General features: G+C 33.8%; 1 protein-coding gene across 2 annotated transcripts in view; it reads right to left on the bottom strand.

Annotated features, from left to right (window-relative positions):
- The window catches only part of Zfpm2 (zinc finger protein, FOG family member 2), a 426,462-nt gene that overhangs the window by 332,961 nt on the left and 67,129 nt on the right, over positions 1-26,372 (bottom strand). The window contains exon 2 of one of the 2 annotated variants that reach the window (XM_076835469.1): positions 4,513-4,671. The exons of the other annotated variant lie outside the window; for it this stretch is intronic. Within the exon in view, the coding sequence (XP_076691584.1) occupies positions 4,513-4,671 (159 nt within the window). The remainder of the gene's footprint in view (positions 1-4,512; positions 4,672-26,372) is intronic. 2 annotated transcript variants of the gene reach the window in all.

Below are 26,372 nucleotides of genomic sequence, written 5' to 3'. Positions count from 1 at the left end.
ACAATTTGTAAAGATCTCCAGCAACTTTTCTGGATGAGTGTAAATGATAACTTAAAGTTATCACTGACATGAATTTTGGGGAGATTTTTTTGTTTGTTTGTTTTTAATAACACGGCATTTTACTAGCCTGTAATGACATCCATTCGATATTTCCTGTCCACATATCCTGTGACATTTTCCTGGAATGTATCCCAAGACATGTTTATTTCATTTTAGTAATTAGCAAACTTGAGTATTTCAGAGAGGAAACACTCTTTGAAAATACTAATAATAGTAAACTAGTTTTAGAACCGCCCCATGCCAAGTCTGCTATGAAACTTAACGTCTCTGATCTAGCAACTCAAAACTCTTCAGGTTGCTTCCTTTAACAATTATATTTCAATGTATATTAATTAGTTTGTTTAAGTCTACACATTCAGGGATTTGTTTCCATGTCTTATACATAAACCAGATGAAATAAGATGAAATAACTGAAGCAAATAATTCAGTAACACAGGAAATATGTAGCACTTATGGGCTCAGTCTTGATGTCTTCGGCATCTGTAAATTCAAGGAAATAATTCTTGCTTGCTTCCTTCCTCTCAGAGATACTGTTAAGGCAAGATGCCAAGCACTCTAAACTCATGAACAAAAGAAGATGATATAAATCCTAAGTGTTGCAATACATTTTGCTACCATTTTTTAAATCTCAGGATATCAAGGAAAGTTTGAAGCAGCATATTTTTTTAAACATAGTTCAATTCTTTTAGAAGATGAAAAACAGAAGTGAAACAAATAATTAACCCAAAGCAAAAAGTGACAAAGGAAGCTTCTAGAGAATTGCCATATTCAAATTTTAGGCATGGAACTATAGCCAGATATCTCTGAGCTAGAGCCAGATAATCAACAATTTTTGCACTTTAATGCTAACATAAGGTGAGGTATGGTGGCACACAACTGTAATCCCAGCAGCTCAGAAGGCTGAGGCAGGAGAATCACTAGTTCAATGCCAGCCTCAGCAACAATGAGGTGCTAAGCAAGTCAGTGAGACCTTGTTTCTAAATTAAAAAAAAAAAAAAAAATAGGGCTAGAGAAATAGGCTAGAGATGTGGCCCAGTGGTTGAATGCCCCTGAGTTCAATCCCCAATACCAAAAAAAAAAAAAAAAAAAAAAAAAAAAGCTAACATAAAATTCAGACAATTTTTTAACATTTCTGTGGAATTTTACATTCTCTGAGGGAGTTAGTTTATATTTAATCATGTGGTTCATAATGATGAGCAACTTCACTAATTTGAGACTTATAGCAAAACCTGCCCTTTAACAAGAACATAAATGTTATCAGTGTGGAGCTAAGAAAAATTTTAAAATAAGTAAGAGTCCTTCTAAACCTTGAAAATATTCTGTGTAATAGAGAAGATCAATTCAAAAGGAAGTAGGAACTTGCACCTGTGATCATCTGTAGATGAATAAAAAGAGAGGACTTTTCTTTTTTATTTAACAAAGGGAAGTTATAATAGCATATGGCTTTTCTACAAAATATGAATGAAGTAAACAGTAACTATGCAATTCTCCTTATTCTCCCCAGAAAATGTCAAAATATCTTTTTTGGATAATTTAAATTACTAGCTATATTTTTGTGGTATGAGGTTTCAAACCATCCTTTGCTTAATTTTAAAAAAAAACATTTAATATTCAACATATTTTTCCAGAGGAACCACTAATGTAACTAGATGGTTCCTAGATTTTGGTCATAGAAAGGCCACCACACAAAGAAACTTTTAATAATCCAATTCAGTTTTCTGTATATATTGACAATTTTTAAGTTGTCATAAATGATTTTGAATACATGGAGGTGTATTATACACCTGTTTCAGCCATAAACCCTAGGTAAAAAAAAAAAAAAAATTCTCTCCCAAAGAACATTTCTTATGTACTTTTCCAATCATGATATTGATACCATTAACCATTTAAATGCATTTACTCTTTTGATTACTAATCTATCCTTTTTCTAAAACTTGTAATAAAACATAATTGTTATCACTGAGACAAACATGTGCCTTTCTACAGAAAGATTAGGTTCTAATTTTCCAGAGAGAAAATTCTCTCTTCCTATTGTAGCTAATCAAGTTAAGTGAAAAATGGATAACATCCCTGGCATGACATCTCAAGGGGATACAATATCAAAGAGTTGTCTTCCATTCATACCAGTTCCAACTGACTTCAGCGGGAATTCCCTGGCCTCACATTCTGTGACAGTAAAATAATGAAATTCTCTTGTTGTAACACAAGGCCATAGTTATTTGAAAGAGTAATATTATTATTTATCCTGAAAAAATATTACATGAAAATAAGAATTCTTATCCCCACCAATCATGACAGTTTAGTTTCAGACTAAGCCCTAGAGAATTATTTTTACAATGCATAAAATTTTATATATTATTTAATATAGTATCTGTATCATACTAAATATTGTTTCGTATACATTAGATATTTTTTAAAATGTCTAACTGTTCATCAAATAATAATATCCACTGAAAAATATTCACTATAATTATAATTCAATGATTCTTCTTAGTTCTTAAAGGCATTCATTGTCTTTTTGTGATCTAGGATTCTGGTTTGTAAAGAGGGAAGTTATTAAGAGGATAGTTATCATCATGGAAGCATTAGCATAAATACATTTCTTCAAGAAACTGTTAACTTAAAATTTTTGGTTCTGCATTCTTTAATCAGACAAAACTGTAACCCCCAAATTTAAAATATATCTAATAATATCTATCATTCCTGACACTCTAGATTTAATTGACAAGAAGGTCTATATGTATACATTACCTCTTTTAACCACAAAAGTCAAAAAGAAAAAGAAATGGTACCTTCTAACTATTAGTCCCTCCTCTTTATTACAATATTACAACATAAGTAGGTACTCTACATTGCACACACCCACACACAAAATATATTTCCTGAAAATGAAGGAAAATGAGATGTCTTCAAACACAAATTGAAAAACTCTGTATCTCCAGACGGCTCGTATAGGTATCACCATGACTATAGATCAAGAAATGGTTGCAGTATCAGAAAAAAATAAAGAAAATATTTGGCCTGATATCTGAGTCAATCCTAGGAAAGAAGAATTATTTTCATTTTCAACCAAAAGCCTCTGATAGAGAAGCCTGGGGCCACATTACAAGGTCATCTGGAGGTGTTCAATAGCTCATGGGTGAAGAGGTTTTCTGAACCTCAGCATGTCCAGGAACTGGTGCTGCTATTTGGTTTACACAGTTTTGGGGTCTGGGCTCTACTAACCATAGGGATCTGACTAGTTGGTTTCTTTTTTTTCTAACACACCATCAACAGGAGAAAGTAATACTGAAATTTTTTCTATATCTCAAAGACATATGTGACCACAAGGATACGTGTGTTGGCAGCTTTCTGTGATGCTATCCCAGCATTCTTTACTTCAGACTGTCAAGTTTGATAATATAAAAAGCCCACTTCACATCATGTATCTATGGTTGCTATTTCCAACCAAGAAAGTAATCCCAACACTTGTGAAACTGTGTGTTGGTGCAGGAGGTAGAAGCCCCACCTCAGTAGCACAAACAATCAAATGGAAAAGAATCTTGAGAAACCTAAAACCAACTTTTAGAAAAAGTAAGCAGATGAGGATTTGTGCCCAGTGAGGATATAACTGGTAAAGTCACTCAGCTGGCAGTCAAGGTTAGAAATAAACTAAGATATGCCTCAGGTGCCTCTTGGATTATGTTAGGGTGTCAAGAGGATCTACTACCAGGCATGGTGGTGCACACCTGTAATTCCAGCAGCTAGCGAGTCTGAGGCAGAAGGATTGAGAGTTCAAAGCCAGCCTCAGCATTGGCAAGAGGCTAAGCAACTCAGTGAGACCCTGTTTCTAAATAAAATACAAAATAGGGCTGGGGATGTGGCTCAGTGGTCGAGTGCCCCTGAGTTCAATCCCTGGAACCCCCCACCAAATGAGGATCTACTGTGGGGAAAAAGTGTGCATTTTCTTTTTTGACAATATCTAAAAAGGACTACCCTCCAGTTTGATAGTCCCTTTTAAATACTATCAAATAAGTCAAACACCTCAGACTTCAGTTTTCAAAAGTGGTGTGTCAGAAGTTTGGGCTTGGTGTCTCTCTGCCCTACTCAGTACTTACACTCAACACCTAATTCAGCACCTTGCAAACAACTGAAACTCAATAAATACTTGTTGAAAGAATAAATGAATAAATAATAACCACCAAATATACTAAAGCTAGCTGGCCAACTGACATGAAAATGTATATGGTTAATTGGCCAATCCACATGAAAATATTCATTTAAATATAGAATAGGTTTATTATTAAAGTGGAATTACTTCTTTTATCCCTCAAAACAATGTGTTGTTTGAAAATTCTGCATCTATTATCAGACTGTCTAGCTATGTTTCAGAGCTAATGGCACTTTCATTCCATTCTATCATGACAACATCATCTAAGTAGACTTACATTACATCCAACTATCAATGATTACCTTTGTTACAAAAGTATTCCACCTCTTCACAGCTCAGATTCTCAGGCCCAAATTCTGTGGACAAGCTTTCCTCCAATGGAAAGTCTCCTTTTGAGATGATGACTGTTTCCTCTGATGGACACTCTTCTTCCTCATCTTCAATGGCATCTTCAAGCGGCCCTTGAAAAAGAATCAGGGACACTGTACCAAAAACATCCAAGGAAGAGGGTGAAATAAACCCTTATAACAGGGTCTTTGTGAGTACAGAGGCGAGGAAAACATTCCAAGTAGTCCCACCAAGGGGACCCATACAAGATATTGCCACATTCATATTCAGACAAAAGTGACCTACTTGAGAAGTGGACAGAAACTAATGGCTGAAGATACTCCATGGAAATCAACCTTCATCTTCAATCCTTCCCTACCCCCAACCTAAGCCCCAAACTTATATTCCCTTCTGAGCAGCAAAACTGTGCACTTTATGTTCATTTGTTAGGATTAACTGCCTGGTAAAGAGTACAAGTCTCTTTTACACTGTTGTACAATTTTACCTGAGATTTTAATAAAGATTTAAAGTAATTGAATGCATTTTAATTGAACTGAGATTTTAATAAAGTCTATACTTTTAAAAATCCATCTTAAGAGTGGATTCCAAGAAAAGATCTCATTATATGTGTTTGAGGCTTGAAGAAAAATTACATATTTCTCTCCCTGATGAAAGCATAACCCTATTCATAATTAATTGAATTTTTTCTGAAATGAAAAGTAGTTTTCTAATGAAAAAATGTAATTTGTATTTATGTGATACTTTTTCAGTAATAAAAATACAACTCCCTTAGAGAGAAAGAGAGTGAGGTGCACTACATTAATGGACCTATTTTACTGAAAGGAAAGGGAGGGCTGGGGTTGTTCAGATGGATCTGAAGTGGTCGACGTGGGAATACCACACTGCCGATTGTGCATTTCTGACTGCCTCTAAAGAATCAGAGTATCCAACTCATTTTGCTAAGCAGAAGTCTGCATTTGCTCCTAAAGAAGTAATATGGCATTTTATCCAAAGAACACAATTATGGTAATTTGTACTAATTGTCACTCATGTCACCAGTCTCATCAGACAGGCTAAATACTCCAAGGCTTAGGCAGTCCCTCTCTCTCTCTCTCTCTCTCTCTCTTACTTTTTAGAAATGTGCTAGAAATTTTTCAGGGCCCAAGGAGAAATCTTATGAATAGTTTAAAATTGTGCATATATTACATTTATTATATATGCATGAGTAAACAAGAACAAGTATATACCTATATACAGTGGTATAACTAGTGTTTTCCCCAAAGTCACTTGCCAAAGGACTGAATTAATATGACACCTTTACATGTACAGAATTAGTTGCATGGATTTAAATTAAGAAACATCCAAGCAAAAATTTACTTTCAGATTTTTTTTCCTTTTTAGAATTTATTTTTCCTCTTTTCTTCAAAATAATAAATGTTAAGGAGGATCAAATGCCCTAATTCCAAACACTCTGTTAATACAGTTTTCTCACACAGTCCTTATGCTCAAGGTGGAGAGTTAAAAAGAGCCATGGATTTTGTTTTTGCACAAATCACATTCAAAAGTCAGGGGTCTTACATCAGTTTTTAATCCCTTAACTATTTCATCATTTATAATATTTCACCTTTTAGAACAACTATTTCAAATAGACATGCAGAAATATATAAAATAGAAAGAATATCAAATACCACAATCCTTAAAACGTTAATTTGACAGTTTCAAAAGACAAGTTTAATTATTAATGCTGAGTCAAATCAGGACACTAATAGGGTATTTCCCTTATTTTTATTTTTCAAAGAACTTAATTATAATAATAAGCTTGGTCTAAAGAAGAAGACATACAAAGCTGTCCCATTTGTGTTTCATATGGGAGTTTCAAAGCACTTTCTTTCATGTTATCTAAAATAAAACAGTGAGGTAGGTATGGTAGGTATTACTATTTTTATTTCGTTGATCTAGAAAGTAAAGCTTTGGAGGTCAATTAAGAGAGTAAGATTACAAGATGATAAATGAAAAAGCTAACTTGCAAATTTAAGATTGTTTTAACACATTTTAAAAATGCAAACCATTGTTTTAAATATATTCCTTTAGAAAGAAAACTATAAACATGTAGCTGGTAGACAAAATGATTTAGAAAATGGTTAATTCACATTTACATAATTACTTATTCATGGCGCTTAATAATCCAATCTAAAATTGAAGAGCCTCTTAGGGCTCTTCTCAGATTACTGAAAACCAAAATACTAAGTTCTCACCTTTCCAAAATCATTAAGATTATCTTGTAAATTTACCAAAAATAAAGTAATTGATTACTAATATTTATCATTTACATTATTTATAACCATGCTGAATCAATCTATAAAGTAACTATACTAGCTATAACAGAAATTATAATTTATACTCCTTTTGGAACTTTAGGAATATTTACTCTGTTTTACTAGCAAATAAAAAAAGGCTCCAATTGTAAAATAAATATTTTAAATGCTCATATGTAAAGTATGAAAAGTACAATAATACTATAATACTGAAGAGAATTCATGCATATCGTAAAAATATTAATAAATGTTTTTCTTTTAAAAATTATAATTCTGAGCACATATGGTATATTTAAAATACTGAGTGACAACAAATTGGCTTCAGTAAGATGATCTCAAAATAAAATTTAGCAGTTGTATTAAAAATTAAATAGATAAAAAAGTAAATAGATAAGCTTATGTGAAAATTTGAAAGAACACAAAACCACAAAGCATTGATTTATGCTTAGTAAACCTCAAATTAAGTCAATGTTATGGTGATTTTATACACACACACACACACACACACACACATCTATATGTATTTGTGCACAGAAACCATATCTATCTATCTATCTATCTATCTATATAAACTTTTATTTCAAATTTTACAACAAGTACTTAATTGATAGTATAGTATTGCATATTCCAGCAGTTGTTTGATTTTATTATCAGCTATCAATTTGGAATTCCAAGCAGGTAACTGAAAAGAAGCACTTATTTTCAAAACAAACTACAAAAATCCAAATAAAAGGTGAAAAAATTTTGAGCTCATTTGTTCAAAATACACAATGTCTCCTTGTCAATAATGAAAACAGGCCTCAAGAAGGAGATTTAATGACCAACTTGCAATTCTCCCAAAGTAAATGTCAGATTTGTAAAATCTACTATATTTAAAACGTGAAATTACTAACGATTTCTTTAAACATGCCATCAAATCAAACTCTGGGGAAAAGGTTTCTCTTAAAAATGCATAATATTTATGGTTTCAGATCAGATCTCCCTCTACTCTCTATATTGCATGTTTCTTTAACAGGAAAACCTTACAGATAATCGGTGGCCATAAACTAACACGTTAAAAGGGTAAGAGACACTTGAAGCACAAGTATAATTAATAGCACCAATGAAGGAGGGAATGAAGGAACCTCCTGTGTATGGATTAGTGGGCACAGAAGTCCACTTCAGAAAAATCACCACACATAATTTGACACAAATAATAATATCTACTCAGAAAAGGCTCACGACGGAGCTCCATGTGCCCTCATGGAGAAAATTACTTCTGATTGAGGCCACTTGGCAGGCAAGTGTGAGGAAATCTGAATTTCAGCTCTTCAATTGCTTCTGATTTACAGATATTCAAACACACTTGACAGAATTAATAGTCTCAATGTTCATAAATATCAACATTTACCTCATTTTAAAATGCCAATAATTAGTCATATATCCTAAAACTTTGAATGCAATAGTGCTAAAGGTTAGGCCCATAATGCTGTTAACTGTCTCTCAGCATGAATGAGTAGGCATCCTTCCATAGTTTATACTGGATGAATAATGGGGAATACTGGTATAGTCTGAGGGGTGCAAAGCAGAATCTCTATTATTAGAGGAGAGAGACAATTGCATACTCACTCTCCACTTGCTCTGGCCACAGCTACCTTTGCTCTCCAGAGATAAAACTGAAGAAAAGAAATGTTCTGCAGATTCATTACTCCTTGCAATACTGAGGGCCATCCCCATGCATGATGAAGCCTTTCCTTTAGCCAGTACCATCAGCTGCATTGTAAAAGCTGTGACTCAGGTGGATGGATCAGAGAAATTTTTATTTGGTGATTATTTCAATAATCAGGAGTTGGTAAAGGACAAATAGGTTGTTCAAGATTAAATAGTCTCATCCCATACACTGGCAGCATAATCATGGAGTAAAGTGAAAATAAAGAACTGAATTGGTATGGTTAAGAAGCAGTTAGAGGAGTACCAATTCCCCTATATAATTGAGTTTATGAGAAAACTGTTGCTGAAATTCCAGGGGTTTCAAAAAAATCCCTTTATCACATCCATAGCAAGTGAAGTAGCAGCTAGAAGTTTATCAAGAAAATTGAGAAAAATATAAAATACATATAAAAATTCAGAAAAAGGATTAAAATTAATTACTACAGTGAGGTAATGTAAGAAATTATGGAGAACAGCATAGCACATAAGAAATCACACACATGTCTTTGACTATGCATTGCCTTGATGAATAACTTCATACTCTGGCAGCCCATATAAACACAATGACCCTTACCTAAATGGTAGAGTGTCCTTGTTCAGATAAATTCAAAGCACTTGAGAATAAGAGGCACCCAAGAAAGAAATTAAATTCTTCAGAAATTAATATACATTGTCATGTAAGGAGAGAGGAAAGAAATGCCAGACCTATGGTTCCAATGCAATATCCCCCAGAAGGGGCCTTTACTCTAAAGCACTCATTGGTGTTAATTTATTAAACATTAGTTTAGTTTGGTTGTGCATGCATTTTGATTAAAACAAATGGAACTATAGAGAGCATTCAGCCTCCCCTCCAAGCATTAATATTCTAAGCATTCTAAAGGCTGCACAAGACTAGCCACCTAGCAAAATGAGATTGTTTCAGAATACTGGGCAGCCTTGATTACAACTGACAGGTGGGAAGAGCGTCACATTAAAATATTATCATTCCCAATAATTACAATAATCCATCACAGTGTGCTCAGAAATTCTGCTAGGTGAGTTTCCCCTGAAAATATACAAATATTTCCAGACCTTTCTATTCCAGTATTTCTCAATATATGCCACTTTGAATCCTTTTTATATCAGATAGCCTAATTTATTAATATTAGAAATTAAAACTCCCATCACTAACTTTATATCATTTTATTCACAAACAGAGTGAAGAATCCACTCCAATGGATTAAATTTCTTAAAATCTTAATGAATCAACAAAAATGAAAATAGTGCTGCTCTACCTAGGTTGCTGACTCCTGTTTTCTGCTCTGTAAAACTCCTTCGCAATAGATCTATCTATTCAGACAAAGGAATGGGAAGGCACACAAAATCCATTTCTTCTTATCTACCTATCTATCTATCTATATGTATCTATGGGGACCTCCAAAACCAACAATTCAAGCAAAATTGTACACCAAGCTTGAATGATCCCATTACAATTGAGCTACTTTCATCGAGTGATGCTACCTTGCAAAATGTCAATATAAAAATAAAAGTTCAATTCTGGTTCACATTCAATATATGAATATAAAATATATTTTAAAACTACATAAGCTCTACATTAATTGATAGGTAATAAGAGTTAGAATAGACCCTTTCATCTTAAATTTAGATTTTATTTTTGTCACCTAAATTTAAAGTGAAAATGAACCAGTGGATTTAAACTGGATATCTTGTTACCTAACCATTTGTATTCCCACCTTCTATTTCTTTGTTAATTGCCAAATAACATTCATAAAACACAAAATAAAAATCCCTTCTAATATGAAAAAAATGAGTATTACATTTTCTGTATACATATGCCCTGTTCAATTAGAATTAAAAAAAAAAAAACAACTCAAAATCTGAATCAGACTAAAACATGCTCCTCTCCATCTCACTAAGGAATTGGAACATTTTTAGCTTTACAGTGCTTACATGTTTTCTCTATTTTTTTCCTTGGTGGTATTTTTGTGGCTTTCAGTAATTCCTGTCCTAGAGTATTCGTCTGTTATATTCAGACTTCCTTATGAATCACTAGCCTGTAGGCACACCTCCAAATGCTTCTCTATCGTGTCCTATTACATTTGTCTCATGCACATCCCACAGAGCCATTTAATGAGAAGGGGCAGGGAAGAGGGATGCTCTTTGGACAGTGCAGATCCATACTACTCATGTAATTGAGCTTAACAGCAAGAATAAAACCTTATTTCTGTAGTTTAAAAAAATATATTTTAAATAGGCAAGTTCTTCCAGCAGTCACCCACTTTCAACAATTGTTGCATCAGGGGATCTAGAAAGAAGGAAACATTTTTATTAATTTTCTCCTTATCTACCAGAAGAATGTTGATTTTTTTTTTCATTTGCGTTTGTTGCCTGCAGGTAGCAGACTAGAGAATCATATAGTAGAAATTCTTCTTTTTGATTAATTTCTTTCCATGTGTTATTTCTTATATATAATTGATTTGGGACTTTGCTCATAGCTGCACATCTTTTTATATATATATCTATACCAACTGCTGTCCTTCAATCAAGAAAGTTGAAGAAAATTACCTGAATTTTGTTAAGTTGATTAAAAATGAGATCTGTGAATATTTAAATTGAGTTTTGAAATGTTAATGCAAAAAAGGATATTAGAGAATTTTTAATGGAGGGTTCAATTTGACCATATACCATTGTAAAATGAAGGGGAAGGGGTCAGGTCATATTAAAATTATTTCTTTAGGGGGGAAAAAGGTACTCTTTAATCTTAAAAAATGGAGTAATATTCTTTGCTGTACAGTCATCAGCCACTTTTATAAATGGAAATGTTAACAGTTTTTCTATAGAACCTGAAAACAATTTAAATTTTTAAAATATTTTTTCCCTTTGGAAATGCCCTGCTTCAAATTAGCTGAAAGATGCTAACAAGAAAACAACATTTGCTTAGAATGTATGCAAACCTTGCAAGCAGCAGTCAGTCTTACATAGTAGATAAAGCGCTGATATCACAGGGAAAATAAAGTTAGAGGAAGAAATACAGACAAAATTTGAACTAGATCTCTAATGACTAATTTACTCTCAGGAAGTAACTCAGGCATTAAGAAAATTTGGTTCATTAGTAAATGCCTTGTGCACTGACCCAAGAAAGTTAGTGACAGCAATGGCATTGAAATTCAAATATCTCATAATCAGGTCTCTGTCCAGAGCCCCATCATGAAAAAGTATCTTAGTATAGCTTTTGCTAAAATAATACAGTAGTCCTTCCTTGTCTACAGGGAATACATTCCAAGACTCCAGTGGATTCATGAAACCATGGAAAGTACCAAACCTTATTAATATGACATGTTTTTCCTATACATACCTATGACAAATTTTAATTAATAAATTTGGCACAATAATAATTTGATAATATTAATCATAAAATAGAAAAACTGTAATAATTTTCTATAATAAAAGTTATTTCAAACTTACGAAATGCTTATTTTTAGAAAAGAGAGAGAGAGAGAGAGAGAGAGAGTGTGTATTTGTGTCTGTGTGTAGTGCTAGGGATAGAACCCCAGACCTCAAGCAGGCTAGGCAAGTGCTTTGCCCTGAGATATACACCCAGTCCTGGGATCTTCCATTTAATGTTTTACACCAGTAAATGTAAAGTCTGATACCTCATTTTGTTCTCTTCATGATATTTTCCCGTGTTTATTCATTTATTGATAATTTCCTTTACTAATATTTATTGAGGCTACTGAACATGGCAGGTACTGTACTGGGCACTAGAATAAGAGTATATAAAGGTGAGATAGTCCCAGCCAAGTGGAGTGACTAATTCAATAATCCAACTAAGAGGACAAAGTTTATCAATTATAGAATGATTAAAACAAAACAAAAATGTTCTATTTTACCATGGATGGAGGGGCACAAAAAGTCTTCTCAAACAGCACTGACACTCTAAATTTCTAATTACTTCTGCATTTTCCTTTCATCCTCAGTTACATTATAATTCTCTTACCCACATTTGCAACTGGAAGCAGCAGGTAATGGTACCTTAGCCACTGTACAATACTCACTCAAATAATGATTTTTTTCAATAGTATTTAATTGTAAAAACATTGAGGACCAAAATAAAGGAGCAATAGCAATCTATATACATAGTTTTAAACTATCCCTACTCATGTTGTTAAATAAAATTTATTTCACTTGACAGTATGATACCCATTGTCCTTTCCTGGTTATTCAAAGCAGAGGCTACCCACCCTCAGCCTGACAGACATTTTTGAAGGGATACGAGAATGGGCAAGCAGGGATTTTTCTAAAAGTGAGCACATCTGCCAGAAGACACTGGGTGTTATTCAGTCCCTAGAGTATGAATGCAGGGCATTAGTTTTTAAAAGAATTTAGGACTAAGAAAGAAAAGGGATTGAAACTATCCCTTGAACCCTTTATGTATGATATGTGGCAGATAAATATTTACAAATGAATTCATCAAAATTTGTAATTTTAACAATATCTACAAGAAAACATATTTTCTTTATATCCATAAGATATGATGTTTTGAAATGTGTTACTCTTACTTAACAAATGAAATGCTGCAAAACTATTATATGTGTTTCTATTTAAAAACTAGTTGATAATAGCCTATATGGTTTTATAATGAAACTAAATTAGTACATGTAAAAGAGAAGTGATTTTTAAAAATGTTTTAAACAAAGAAATAAAAGAAAAGAAAAAAAATGAAGAATGCAATCTTTTGAAGCCAGAATGGAATTTATATTTCTTTCTCTTTCTAGAGCAAATCAAAGGTAACATACAAGTCGATTTATTGTTTTAAATCAACAACAACAAAAGCACTAGCCACACAATGAATACCAAATAAAGGCTTTGGTGACCAACTTTATTAAACAGGTTCATAAGGCCGAGATGATTAAAGATTGTCCTTAATATTCAGCATGCATGACTCCGTCTCTTATGAAACAATATAGCTACAGGCAGAAAATAAGGGAAAATATTAAATCACTGTAGGATTTTATAGAAAAACAATTAATTAGAGGAAAAAAGTCAACGCAAATATTTGCATCAGAATTTGGTTATCTTATATGTAAACTTTGTTTCTTCTTATCTAACACAGTTTTTATCTAACATACATCTCGTCAAATAGGTCAATTTCTCCTTCCTAATCCTTCATTTTAATAACACCCTTTCTGGAGCTATCCTGTTAAATTGATTCTTTACCTATATAATTTATTATTAATTGAAATTCTGGGAGAAAACATTTAATAAAATAACTACTCTCTCCATGACACCTGACTTCACTGGCTGATTCCAAGTAGTTGATCAGCAAACATTAGCTCTCCAAGTGTCACCCCTGGACAAGCAACATTGGTATCACCCAGAAACTTATTAGAAAATCCAATTAGTTATCAGACCCCACCCCAGATGTACTGATTTCAGAAACTCCATGGGTGGGGCCTTAATTTGTGTTTTGAGAAACCGAATGGGTGACTCTGATGCATGCTCACTCAAGTTTAAGAACAACTAAACTGGAATACAAATGCTACACAGAAGTCACTTTTAATAGTATAAATTATATTGATTATTGTCATTTTCTAGAAACAGTACAATAATTTGTGAGTTATATGTGCTCCAACCTCAGCTGTAGATAGACAGGCTGGGTACTGTATCTGATGATCTATGATCAAAATAATTTTCACCTAAGAAATTCAATGTAGTCACTCCTGATAATGGGCAGATTAACTTTAGGTATTTAATGTTGGTTAACTGTTCTGCCACTATCGCCAAAAGTTCAGCAAGTGCCCAAAGAGCATTCTTTCAGCTGATTCTGGGATGACACGGAATAGACTGTAGCCATTGCAGGATGATCCCAACTGTGACTTCCCCATTCACTCCTGGAGTCCTGGAGTCAATCAATTGACCAGGATGACTTTGACTCAAGAATCTCCCCCAACATATGTCTGGCTATGGTAGGGAAAGAAAGTCACGGGATAGCATCTCAATATTTTAAAATTATGGTCTCCTGTTTGATTCTTTTAAAGAAGAAGAACTTCAAAGAGCAGAAGTATTTTCATCCTCCTCCTTTGAGGGGCTGGCATATCATGAGATATGAGGAGGGGTACACTACTCAGGTAAAGCTGGCCAATCAATAAATTATGATACATGTGCACAAGAAGTCCAGGCCAGATCATATAGAAATTCCCGTGCTCTTTATCCCTCACTCCACCCCATTATTATAATCGGGTCTGCGCACAAACCAACTATGGCCTTTTCGATTTTGTGCCACAGCATCATAGTGAGAGCCACGTTATTAACCCACAAATGCGGCTCATCAAACTGCATGTACTAGCACCACCACCTTGAACTAAACAGTCAAGGTGAGGGCAACTACAGAACTGCTCCATTTTTCACAAATGGGTGTGGCCTCCTGCTCCTGAAATGCTGCCAATTTGGCCCTCCGTTTGGTTTGACACAGTAAATAATGATGCATATTCTCTCTAAGCCTGTACGGTCCTGCACACATGTTCCTTGCACAGCCAGAAAAAAAACCCCCGCACAAAACAAAGCATTGTTGTAGATCCCATGTATTGGTTGGAATACAAACTTTATAAGAATTTACCTAATTTCACAGGTGTATGTGTAATTTCCCACATTTCCATTCTGGCAGATCTCTTTAATCTTTGGGGAACAAAATACAAAACAAAACAAAACACAAAAATACTAAAAAAAAAAAAAATAAAATAAAAAGCAGAAAATCCATCCAATAAGTCTTGAATTGCAAAACCCTAACAAGATGAAGGGACTGTGTTAATGGAGGTAAAAACAAAATCAACATGTTCAATCCGCTCTAACTGTAACATGCCCTGGGACACATATCAACAGGGCACTTTAGAACAAGTGTTCTATGTTGTCATTAAACTGCTGCAGAGGTACCTCAATTCAGTACTTGTGAACATCTCAAGAGGCCCAGAAAGCACTCCCCCATAAAATACACCTTCAGAATGACTTTTACTTTATACTAGCACATTAAAATAGTGTCTAAAGACACACAGGCACTCGGTGTAGCTGTATATTTAAGAGGAGCGCTTGCTCCCTGGAGAAATAGGAGGGCAGGGAGGGTGCAGCAATAAGAAAGCTGGTTCATCATACCCTTCCAGCGCTGCAGCCTAGACAAGCAGCAAAAGGCTCTCCTAAAAAGAAAATATCCCCTGCCTTTCACAACAAAGCCGACAGCAGAATAAAAGCAATCACCTTTACAGGCAGGAGTTATGGGGTGAGCCAAAGGTGGAGAGCTGCCATAAATGAACCCTCCACTGGCAGTTCACAGCACTCCAGTGTGTGCGTCATAAACCCTGTCCAGCCTCCATAAGGCTCCTGCCTCTGAACTCCTCACAAAACCATCAGCATGCTATCACACACGGGAAGCAAACGGCAGCTTCTTTTTTCAGTTCAATGGAATTTCATTTTCTACTTTAAATTGTTAAGGAAAGAATGCACTTCCTAAATCTATGGAAAGTGATGAGTTGGAAAGTTCTTTTTTTCCATGTTGAATTAATAACGTCAACTTCATGAAGATCTAGAAAGTTCTTATCAGTAGCTATGCAACTCCATACATTCTCTCTCTCATACTTGAGCCAAAGAAATACATACCCCTTTCCTCTAGAAAGAAAGTTCCAGAACATTGGCTTTATCAGGACTTACTTAAAATTTGGTGTGGGTAGTAAGTACAAGTGACTCTGCAACCTCAAGAACATTCAATTTACTTTCTTAAGCCCGTGATTCCACATCCCTCAGAAACAGCAAGTACATCTACCTTAGGAATAAACATTTTCTGTTCTCAAATAAAGGGTTGCCTTTTAATATCATTTAATTTTTTTCAGATTGTTTTTGTTTCTATTTTTATTTTACTTTGCTAGTAGAACATTACTATCTAGAACCAGAATAGCAAAACATGTTGAGAGGGGGGTTACTATTCATTTCCTAGCTTAGATATTATTATCCTGCCAATATTTAGAAAATCATTATTTCAGCTCCACCTCTTATTTTTTATGTTCTTAAGATATTTTACTCTTGGCTTGGAAAAAATATAACCAAGTAAATACTACCTGCAGATGCAAAAATAAATAAATCAATTAATTAATTCCATTCACCGGTAAATATTCAATCTGATCCCCATTCCACCTGTGCCTATATGCTTTTTAACTGCAAAAAGGAAAGAAATACCTGTTGCCAAGCATCACACCACACTAAACCATCTTGCACCTTCCAGTACTCTATGTTGGAATTGGGCTAACACTTGGCTCAAGAATCAAAGAAGCATGGGAAAGACTGAGTAAAACAGCATTTTCCCTTTGCATATTATAGGAAAATTGTGGCACCTATGGTTGGTCCTACAATTGTTGACAAAGGTCCCAGTCTTACTCTCTAGTATTTTACTTCTGACATCAATTTTAGTGCACATTACTTTCTAAAAAATAAAAATGCAGTCTTTCAGGGCTCATTTCCAAAGACTCAGCATCTCTAGGATAGGACCCAGGAATCAACACTTTTATTCTGCATTCCAAGTTATTTTAACACAGACTACAGGATGAAACACAGGGATCTGTCTATCTTCTAAACCTGAAAGGAGGGGAAATGAAGCAGATCTGAGTTACAACATTCCTACAAGAGTGTGAGAAGAAAGATAAGAGTGACCATTATCTCTCATCAGTAAACCCACAAGGTCATTTTGTTCTTTTATACTTTAATTCTACTCTGCTGGAGTACACCCTGTTCTGCTGGGGTATACGGCATATCTACTGCTAAGAAACTTGACTTATTAATTCTGTAACATCATTTTCTATGAGGCCTAGTTTCCACATGCAATGCCAGTTTGACCATTTATTTTATCCACTGTACATATAGTCTATGACTCATAGAGGAACTGTGGGGGAATTCCACTCCCACAGCTCTTTGGGGGTTTAACTGTGACACAACTAAGTCCATTTTAATCAAGCTGTAGAAACCACTACCTGGGTTGTTTTTGGACTTCATTTTACAAAATGTGGCTGACCATGGCAAGTTACAGTGGATCTGCAGGAGGCACCAGGGGCGGATGCATCTGATCTTTCCATGAGCTGTTAACAAGTTGAGGATTCAAAATACTGTCAAGAAATCCACCAGGATTCCATATGTAGCTATTGAAAAATTTCCAAACTCCTTGAAAGAAACAACACGTAAAACAGGGAATAAAGCATAATTTATATTGTATGTATGCTTGAGGGGGTGGGGCTGAGAAAGAAGATGATTCAGTGCAGAGGTTAGAGAAAGTTTAGCTCATTTAGCACAATTCAAACTGAGTGGTAACATTCCTAAATAATATTCACACAGACAAGAAAAAGAAATCAAAGAGTAAAAATTCATATTTATATGATGCCAAGTTAAATTTTAAAAAGCAACCTTTCCCTTATGGTAACAACTTCTGTATCAAGGATCATCAAGGAATAAGACTTACCAATGTGACAACCATTACAGCTTCAACAAATTTAGAACAAAGGGATAAGTTAATCTGTTTAGATGAAAAACTTTCTAAAATGGCATAGTTAATAAAATCTATGTTCTACAATAGAGAAGTGCACTTCTAGAAATTTTGTTTGTCAATAAAGACAGAAAACCACTCCTTTGAAAGCCCTCATGAAACCTGCTGAAGCAACAATACTGCACATGTAACATGAGCGAACTTATGCTCAATTCTGGAAAGAAGCTGCATATCCTTCAGCTTCCTAAATAATCTCAATCTCTTCCCTAGACTGTTTCATTTTCTATTGGACCAATGGCTTAATCTGCATTTTACTAATAACCACAGATGTCCCCTAAAATGATGAGTACTCTCTGTGCATTGATTTTTTTTTTTAAGTTTTAGATGGACAAAATACCTTTATTTGTTTATTTATTTTTTTATGTGGTGCTGAGGATCAAATCCAGTGCTCCTCACATGCTAGCCAAGCACTCTACACTGAGCCACAACCCCATCATCCACTCTCTGTGCATTGAAATGTTGGTTACTTTGCAATGTCCGGGATCAGGACTTTCACTAGGACTCTCATGGAGATGGAGAAAACAGCATGAACTCAGCATTTCTCTGGCCCTGGAAGTGCTGGATAATCCATTCTACATCATCCAGGCTTTGCCATTTTTGACTCAGAGCCCAAAGAACCAGCCACCAGTGCAAAGCTGAAGGAGATGACAGAAACATTCACATCTGTTGATTTTTTGCTTTAAAGCCTAGCAGTATCTATGTTATTTCATTAAGTTAAAATATATATTTAAAGCACAGCTAGGAGTTGGGAGGTGGATGTGGAGGAGAAACATGGAACTTAAAATAAACAATACATTCTCAACTAAAAAAGGAAAGCTTCATCTTTCACCCCCAAAATATTGACTTAATAAAATACAAGAATAGTTTTTAAAAATAAGCTTCAGATTCTCAGGAAGATTGTTGAGAGAATTTTTTAAATGAGCAAAGCATGAAATAAGAAAATTAAAATCACAATAAAGATCACAATAACCAAAATTATAATAATAATTAGATTATTATATGCCCACTTGATGGCACAGAAAAATTGCATCAGTGATGCTGAAGAAAAATCCCAAGAAACAGCATGACATTGCAGAGAATGATTTAAAAAAAAAAAAAAAAAGAAAGAAAGGAAGAAAGAAAAAACAGATTAAAAAGTTTTGAGGTGGGAAAGGAACATTAGGAAATATGTTGACAGAGTTGCAACCCATTAATAAAAATCCTGTATTTAAGTAAACAGGCAATGAATTAGCCTATGTGTAATATTAATAAGTAATACATGTTAAGAAGTTGCAGGCCTAAAGAACGCCACCATATTTTTGATTAAAGAAAACAAACTAAAATCAGTACAATGTTTATCCTTACGTATTTTCAAGTAGCAAGAGTGTGGAAAGAATCATCTTTCTATCTTCAAACCCATCTTCCTATCCCCAACCTAGGACTCTACCAAGAAGACAACTATAAATAAATAATAAACATAAAAAAACCCTCACAATATAGAAGTGAAAGCATAAGTTTGCAGGGACAGGTTATGAAAGAACACCATAATGAGTTAGCTAAGAAATGTGTATGGACTGTTGAATAAAATGGCCTCAGACTTCTAAACCTTGGACCACTATTCTTGCAAACCTTTTTAGAAGATAATCTCTCAAAGAGATAAATTATTAACCAACAAGAATGGCAAAATTGTGCTCAAAAAATAATTTTCAGAGAGCAGTAACATGTACTAAAGACAAAAACCATTTTTAAAAGTCAAATTACAAATAAAAGTTTATTTTGCTGAATTCAAATGCTTGTTGGGACTAAGGCAACAAAACAGAATATTGGATAATATGTATTAAAATACGAACTAAATTTTAATAAGGTAAATAAACACAGGTGAGAATAATAGAGAATAGAGAAGTTGCTGAAAAGAAGCCCAAAAATCTGAATTTTGTTTCTTTTTAAAAGGGGAGCAGATAAATTGACAATGTCTCAAAATAAAAAATAAGAAGGGCTGGGTTGTGGCTCAGTGGCTAAGAGCCTCTGGGTTCAATCCCTGGTACCAAAAAAAGGGTGCAAGGGTTACTTACTTTCATTTTGACAACTGGGTAAAAATAAAATTTGTAAAACAAATTTTAAGATGACATATTTTAATATTCATTTAGTAGGACTGCTACATTTTAAAAAATATTAGAAACAAGAAATAATAACATGTTCAAAAAAGTATGTTTACATACTCATAAAATTAGTATGTAAACATTAGGAACACAAAAAATGCAGCCTCTAAGATGATAGATAATTGAAAAAAATTTAAAGTTAGAAGAAAAACAAAAGCATATGAATTTTTCATTAAATATTCTAAAATATTAAAGTTGCTTTCCAAATGAAAACACAGGGAAAAACCATGGAGTATAAAAGAAAAATATAGGAAGGCTGATAATATTAGTATCACAAATGACACTTGTTATCTTGATTTTAAACAATCAACAGCGATGCCATTGAGCAGAGAAAACTAACAAACCATGATCATAATGCCACAGTGAGCAAACAAAACATTAAAAATGTAAACAATTTGAAAACTATAATTAACACCTACATGAACAGAATTAAATGTCCCATACCATACTATTTCTTATAAGCAAAAAATAAGTGTTTACAGGGATTCATAAGATACTTACAAACACTGACCAAATATTAAGAATTCCAAAGCTCAACAGTTTCTAAAATGCCAATTTTAGGACAATGCAATTTAATTAGAAGTTAAATATAATTTCTAAATGACTTAGAATTTTTTCTTAAACATTACTTTGTTAAAGCGAAAGGGATGTGGTCTTGGTAATTTTGGATTCAAATGTTAGCGTCTCCTAATTTTTGACTTCTGAGCACTTAGGAGAGGCAGCGAAATGAGGGGTGAGAGCTCCAGAGTGAGGGAAACAAGATGCCCTGAAGGCAAATGATGACATCTGGTAGGTCAGCCAGGACCTCGCCCCTCCTCTTGGAGCAGCAGAGTGTCTCAGAGCCACAGAGAGACTCTGTGAAAAGTGGGGTGGGGGAGGAGTCAATAAAAGCTACTGCTTCCTTTAAAAATTAAAAAGCTTTGGAAATTTCTTAGAAAAAAAACAATCAACATAAGTGAATAAAATTTGAAGAGAAAAAGACAATAATATAGATTTTTTTAAAACTCAAGTAGGAACACCATACTAATAAAAAAATTTAAAATAAAAATAAGTGCAAGATTTCTTTTTAAAAAGCTTACTATATTTTTAAACTTTTAAGTAGGACACCTGAGTTGAAAAATGACCATGGGAAGAATGAAGAATTTATTATGTAATTAATTACATTCTTAAATCTTTAGTGATCAAATAATTTCAAAAATTGAAAAATGCCCAGAATTGATCTTAACCAAACATATATGTGGCACGGATGCATTATAATTGTAATGCACCAATGAAAAAAATACATGCAAATAAAAGGAAAACCAGAGAGTAGAAGAAGGAGAACAGAGGGAGGAAGGCAGGTAGGGAAAGAGAAAATATTAAGGAATGAATAAGAGTGAATTATATTATGTGTATATATAAATATGTCACAATGACCTCACTATTATGTTTAATTATGATGCACTAACAAAAACATGAAAGATATATATAACATTGAAAAAAATCACAAAATTTAATGTGAGTTAAAAGAAGGTGTGTTTTATACACATCTGCATAACTCATTTTATAAGTAGAGACTAGATATTATAAAAATGCCAATAATCTCCAAAGTGAATGCATCATTTTTTATTTTACAATTCCTTAGGGAATTTTTAGGAAGTTGAAAAAAGTGACTCTGTAGAACTGAACTGTCATAACTTTCTGTGATGATAGAAATGTTCTGTGTTTCAGCACCGTCTGATATCATAGTCATTCACCCCACGTGGCTATTTTGAGCAATAAGCCTAATGAGACTGAGAAACAGAATTTTTAACTGTACTTAACTTTAATTCATTTATATTTAAATATTTGTATGTGACAAGTTGCTACTATATTAGAATGAAACTGCAGAACATCTGAGGAATAAATAATTAAGAGTTGCAAATAAATACTATGGTCCAACTCAAGTACATACCAGAAGTGCGTACATTATAAACACGGGGAAAAATCAGTACATTGAAAATGCCATGTTGTACAATGATTGGACACTAAAATGAACACTTGGAAATAGATTGTTATTTGTAAGATTCAATTAACAATAAAAACACTTTTTAAACAGGGAAAGATTAATTAATGAAGTTATAATAACTAGTTATCAATTTAAATTCAGGATCTTGTCTCAAATTGTTTAAAAACTAAATTCAGATTTTTTTCAAGCATTAAACTCAAAAATAATAACCACAAGAAGCAAACTTGTTTATTAATCAAAACTTTGGATAGGGAATAAGAATTTAGACAAAACAAAAGAAAATGTAGAACAGTAAATAAACAAAAATACACAGTAAAAACAAAAATGTTTCATAAATATAAATACATTTAGCATCACCATAAGGCAAAAATAAAAAAATATATAAGAGTACAAAATAAAGAGAAATATGTTCATCAAATAATTTAATCATAGGTAACACTCTATATTAATCATTCAATAATATTTTGAGGCACTTCCTCTACAGTTTGACATATCTTGTGCTAATGAAAAAGGAGACAAGTAGGTCCCCGCCCCCATGGAGCAATTAATCCATTAAAGAAGAGTTTTCACAAGCCCTAAAGTGGACAGTCATACTAGATTCTTCTTTTTCCCTCACTCATGCATCAAATCTTTCATTGGCTCCTTAAAGTTCTACCTCCAAAACATAGCTCAAACGGAATACATCTTACCAAGTCCACTCTGTGTCCTTTCAAGCCTCCTTTTGTCTTTCAGCAGAGCTAATGCAGTGGCCAGCTCTCTTATCTCCAAGAATCCACTCCAACCTCTCCTACAGGAGTCCTTTCCTTGTCAAGGGGATGCAAATTATATCTTATTATTCCTTTACTTTTATGTCTTCAGTCTGCATTTAGGGTGACGTCCAAAATCTGTATTGTGACCCAAAAACTCTTACAAAGGCCCACCTGGAAGTTGGCCCCTCTTAACTAACTGAGATAAACTCAAACTCCTCTTTCCCTCCTTGGAGTTGGCATATCAGCCTTCCAAAACTCATTTCCAAGTTAGGGTCTTTGCACATGTGCTTTCTTCTGCTTGCAACAATCAGCCCCTAGGAATGCAGTTCACCCTTGAGGCTAGAGCTCAGATGTCCTCTTGTGGCAGAAGGCTTGACCACCTCACCCACTCCACCCTAGCACTCCAGCTCAGCATGCATTTTATTGTGAAGGCCCCAGAGAAACTGTTCTCTTACATAAAATGGCACATATTTGCAGAATAACTTGCCAGTGATGCACATACAGTCCTATTATTCCTAAGCTTGCACAAGGATCTCCATGTCCAGGAATCTCTCCTATCTAACCCAAAACTTGCTAATTAAAGTGTACTTTTTAATATGGTCATGTCATATAGAACCTAAACGTAACAAGTGGTTTGAAGTGCAGAGATTCAATGTTTGAACACTGGAAACATGTAACCCAGACAATATCAGTTTACATTTTGCTTTGGCAATTAGTAATTATATGACTTGCACAAATTACTTAACCTAAATACCAATTTTTGAGTTTTTTATAAATCTGTAAAATGAGAATGTACATACAACATGGAACTAATTATTAGGGCCAAACAATGTATTTTGAAACTGTCAAAGACTCAAAAAAACTTGTTTGCTTAATATTAAGTATTATTGAATGTCAGCTATTACCCCAGAATGTCTGATTGTATTCCTGGCTATACCAGCATTATGTTTGTGATCTTAAGTTGGTCACTTTATTTTCCTATGTCTCTTTTCCTCATCTTTAAAAGAGGAATGACTAATAGTCATTTTTAAGATGAAATAAGTTAGTAAATATGATGTTCTTATAACAATACTTGACAATAAAAACTATTATTTTTGTATTCAAAATAGAATGTTACTTATTAAAAATAATAATTAGGCCTATCTGACAATGTGTTTCAGAAACTTCAAAACTGTTCATACTCAGAATCATTAATTCAACTTCACAGTTTTTATCCTCCAAGAATAATTGGAGAAGACAAAGATCAGTGTTGAGCAAAGTTCATCACAATGTTTGTTCTGAGAAAGGAGTATCAGAAACCATCCGAATGCCAACACAGTTTGATTTCAAAAGCTGCAAATCCCTATTATTGACTGTTATGCAGTCTTAAAACAAAACAAAAACTCTTTTAAAATAATACTGAAATGTTGATATATATATATATATATATATATATATATATATATATATATATATAATGAAAATAATTAAACAATGTGATCGTTATGTAGTTTGCTCTACTCAGCTTCAGATTACAAAACTAAATAACCTAGTTTGGTAGAACTGAGCCTAATTATTCTGACTAATGAAAGCTCTAAGTAAAGTTCCTGAGGCTTTTTTTTTTCCCCATTCTGGTTATATGCTTAAAAAAATAACAAGGTACATAATTTGACTTGTACATATTTTGGGAGTTATTATATGTGATGTTTACCTTATTAACAAATTATATTTGTGAACCAGGAAGATGTGATGTAACTGATTAAACTCATTATGGCTCAAAGGCATTTTTTAGTTTAATTTTTTTGGTACTAGGAATTGAACCCAGGGGTGCTTTACCACTGAGCTACATACCCATCCCTTTATAGTTTTTATTTTGAGACAGGTCTCACTAAGTTCTGAGGTTGGCCTTGAACTTTTGATCCTCTTGCCTTAGCCTTCCCAGTTAGTGGTATCATAGATCTGCTCCTATCTTTACGCCCAGCTCAAAGGTACTTTCTGTGAATGTAGCCACTACACGTGATTTGTCCCTGGAATATGAATACACATATCTGATTTCTTCATTACTGTTATATCCGTCTTAGCAATAGAAGTCATGTGGTAGAGTGTATAGGAAAGCAAACTCTTCTTTGAAAAATTGGATTCCTAACCTCATGGGTTTTGTGTGTTAGTATACCACAAATCATATGTACATATCTATTTTATAGCACAACAAACTACAGAAAATTTTAGTAACAGGTGGTGGTTAAAGAAGAAATCTTCACTCTCAGGGGGTGGAACTGCTGATGACAGAGGGTTGACTATTTCATGTTACCCTGGGAGCAAAACCTCCTCACTGGCTGTATTAAGTACTAGCATTTGAAGGACAGTTTTAAACATGAAAAAAAAATCATAAAAAGGAACTAAAAAACTGCATAATCTTCTAACATTAAAAGTAATAGTAATCACAAATAAATATACTGTGAATCATAAAAATGACTCAAGAGTAGACAACCAAAACAGCACAGAATAACTGTCTTGCCTCAAGGTAGTAGTTTTTTTAAGTCTCAGGGTTCTTAGAATATTGCTAGGTATTTATAGATAAGGTTATGTTATTTAAGTTGTATAATTTATAAAATCAGGTACATCGAATCATATTGAAGCGGTTCCCTTTTATATTACTAAACTTGTTATTTTGATACGTATCTTCACTATGACATCAATACCTGAGATTGATGATGGCTATGCTGGTAAAAGGGAGGAGCTTAGAGATATAAGACATGATAGAAAGGACTGGAACAACAGTGTGAGAAAAATTCAACTAGGAAGATGACAAAAGGAGAGTGGGTGCTAAGAGTAGAGGTCTGGGTAATTGGTTAGGTTGAAGATTTGTTCACAGCATAAGTCAAAACAAAAAGTATATTATATGGGGCTTCATTTGTGTTATTTCTTCAGTAATGCATAATTAACTCCAACATTTACATTTAAACAGAATTCAACTGAAAATTACCTTGCAACATTTAAAAACTGAGTAATTAATAACACAAATTACTTAACACAGGGCACAAAGTTTTTCTTTTTGTTTTTAACATCATAAGAACTAGTTCGAGATTCCCTAGCCACTGAAGCACAAAAAGTAGGTTGTAATAGTTTTTCCCACCTTGGTCAGCAATATTTTGTTAGAACCCCAAAAGGCAGTTGAAGCTCAAGGGAATGCTATCCAGAATCTTCCTCATTGTCCTTGAAACACAACACAAAATGTAAACATGATGGATACACACCAACTGAAGATATCTGTGCACTCACCAAATCAGCAGATTAAGAATCTCTTTTCCTGATGTCTGGACCCATCTGCATTCCTCCCTTCCTTTTATCTACAAAGGATGTTTTCCATATTCAATTTTTCTCGCCTTCAAAGAGCCTTTAGC

Source organism: Callospermophilus lateralis, chromosome 16, assembly GCF_048772815.1.
Source record: "Callospermophilus lateralis isolate mCalLat2 chromosome 16, mCalLat2.hap1, whole genome shotgun sequence".
NCBI classification, from domain to species: Eukaryota; Metazoa; Chordata; class Mammalia; order Rodentia; family Sciuridae; genus Callospermophilus; species Callospermophilus lateralis.
This window is presented reverse-complemented; position numbering and strand designations above follow the sequence as displayed.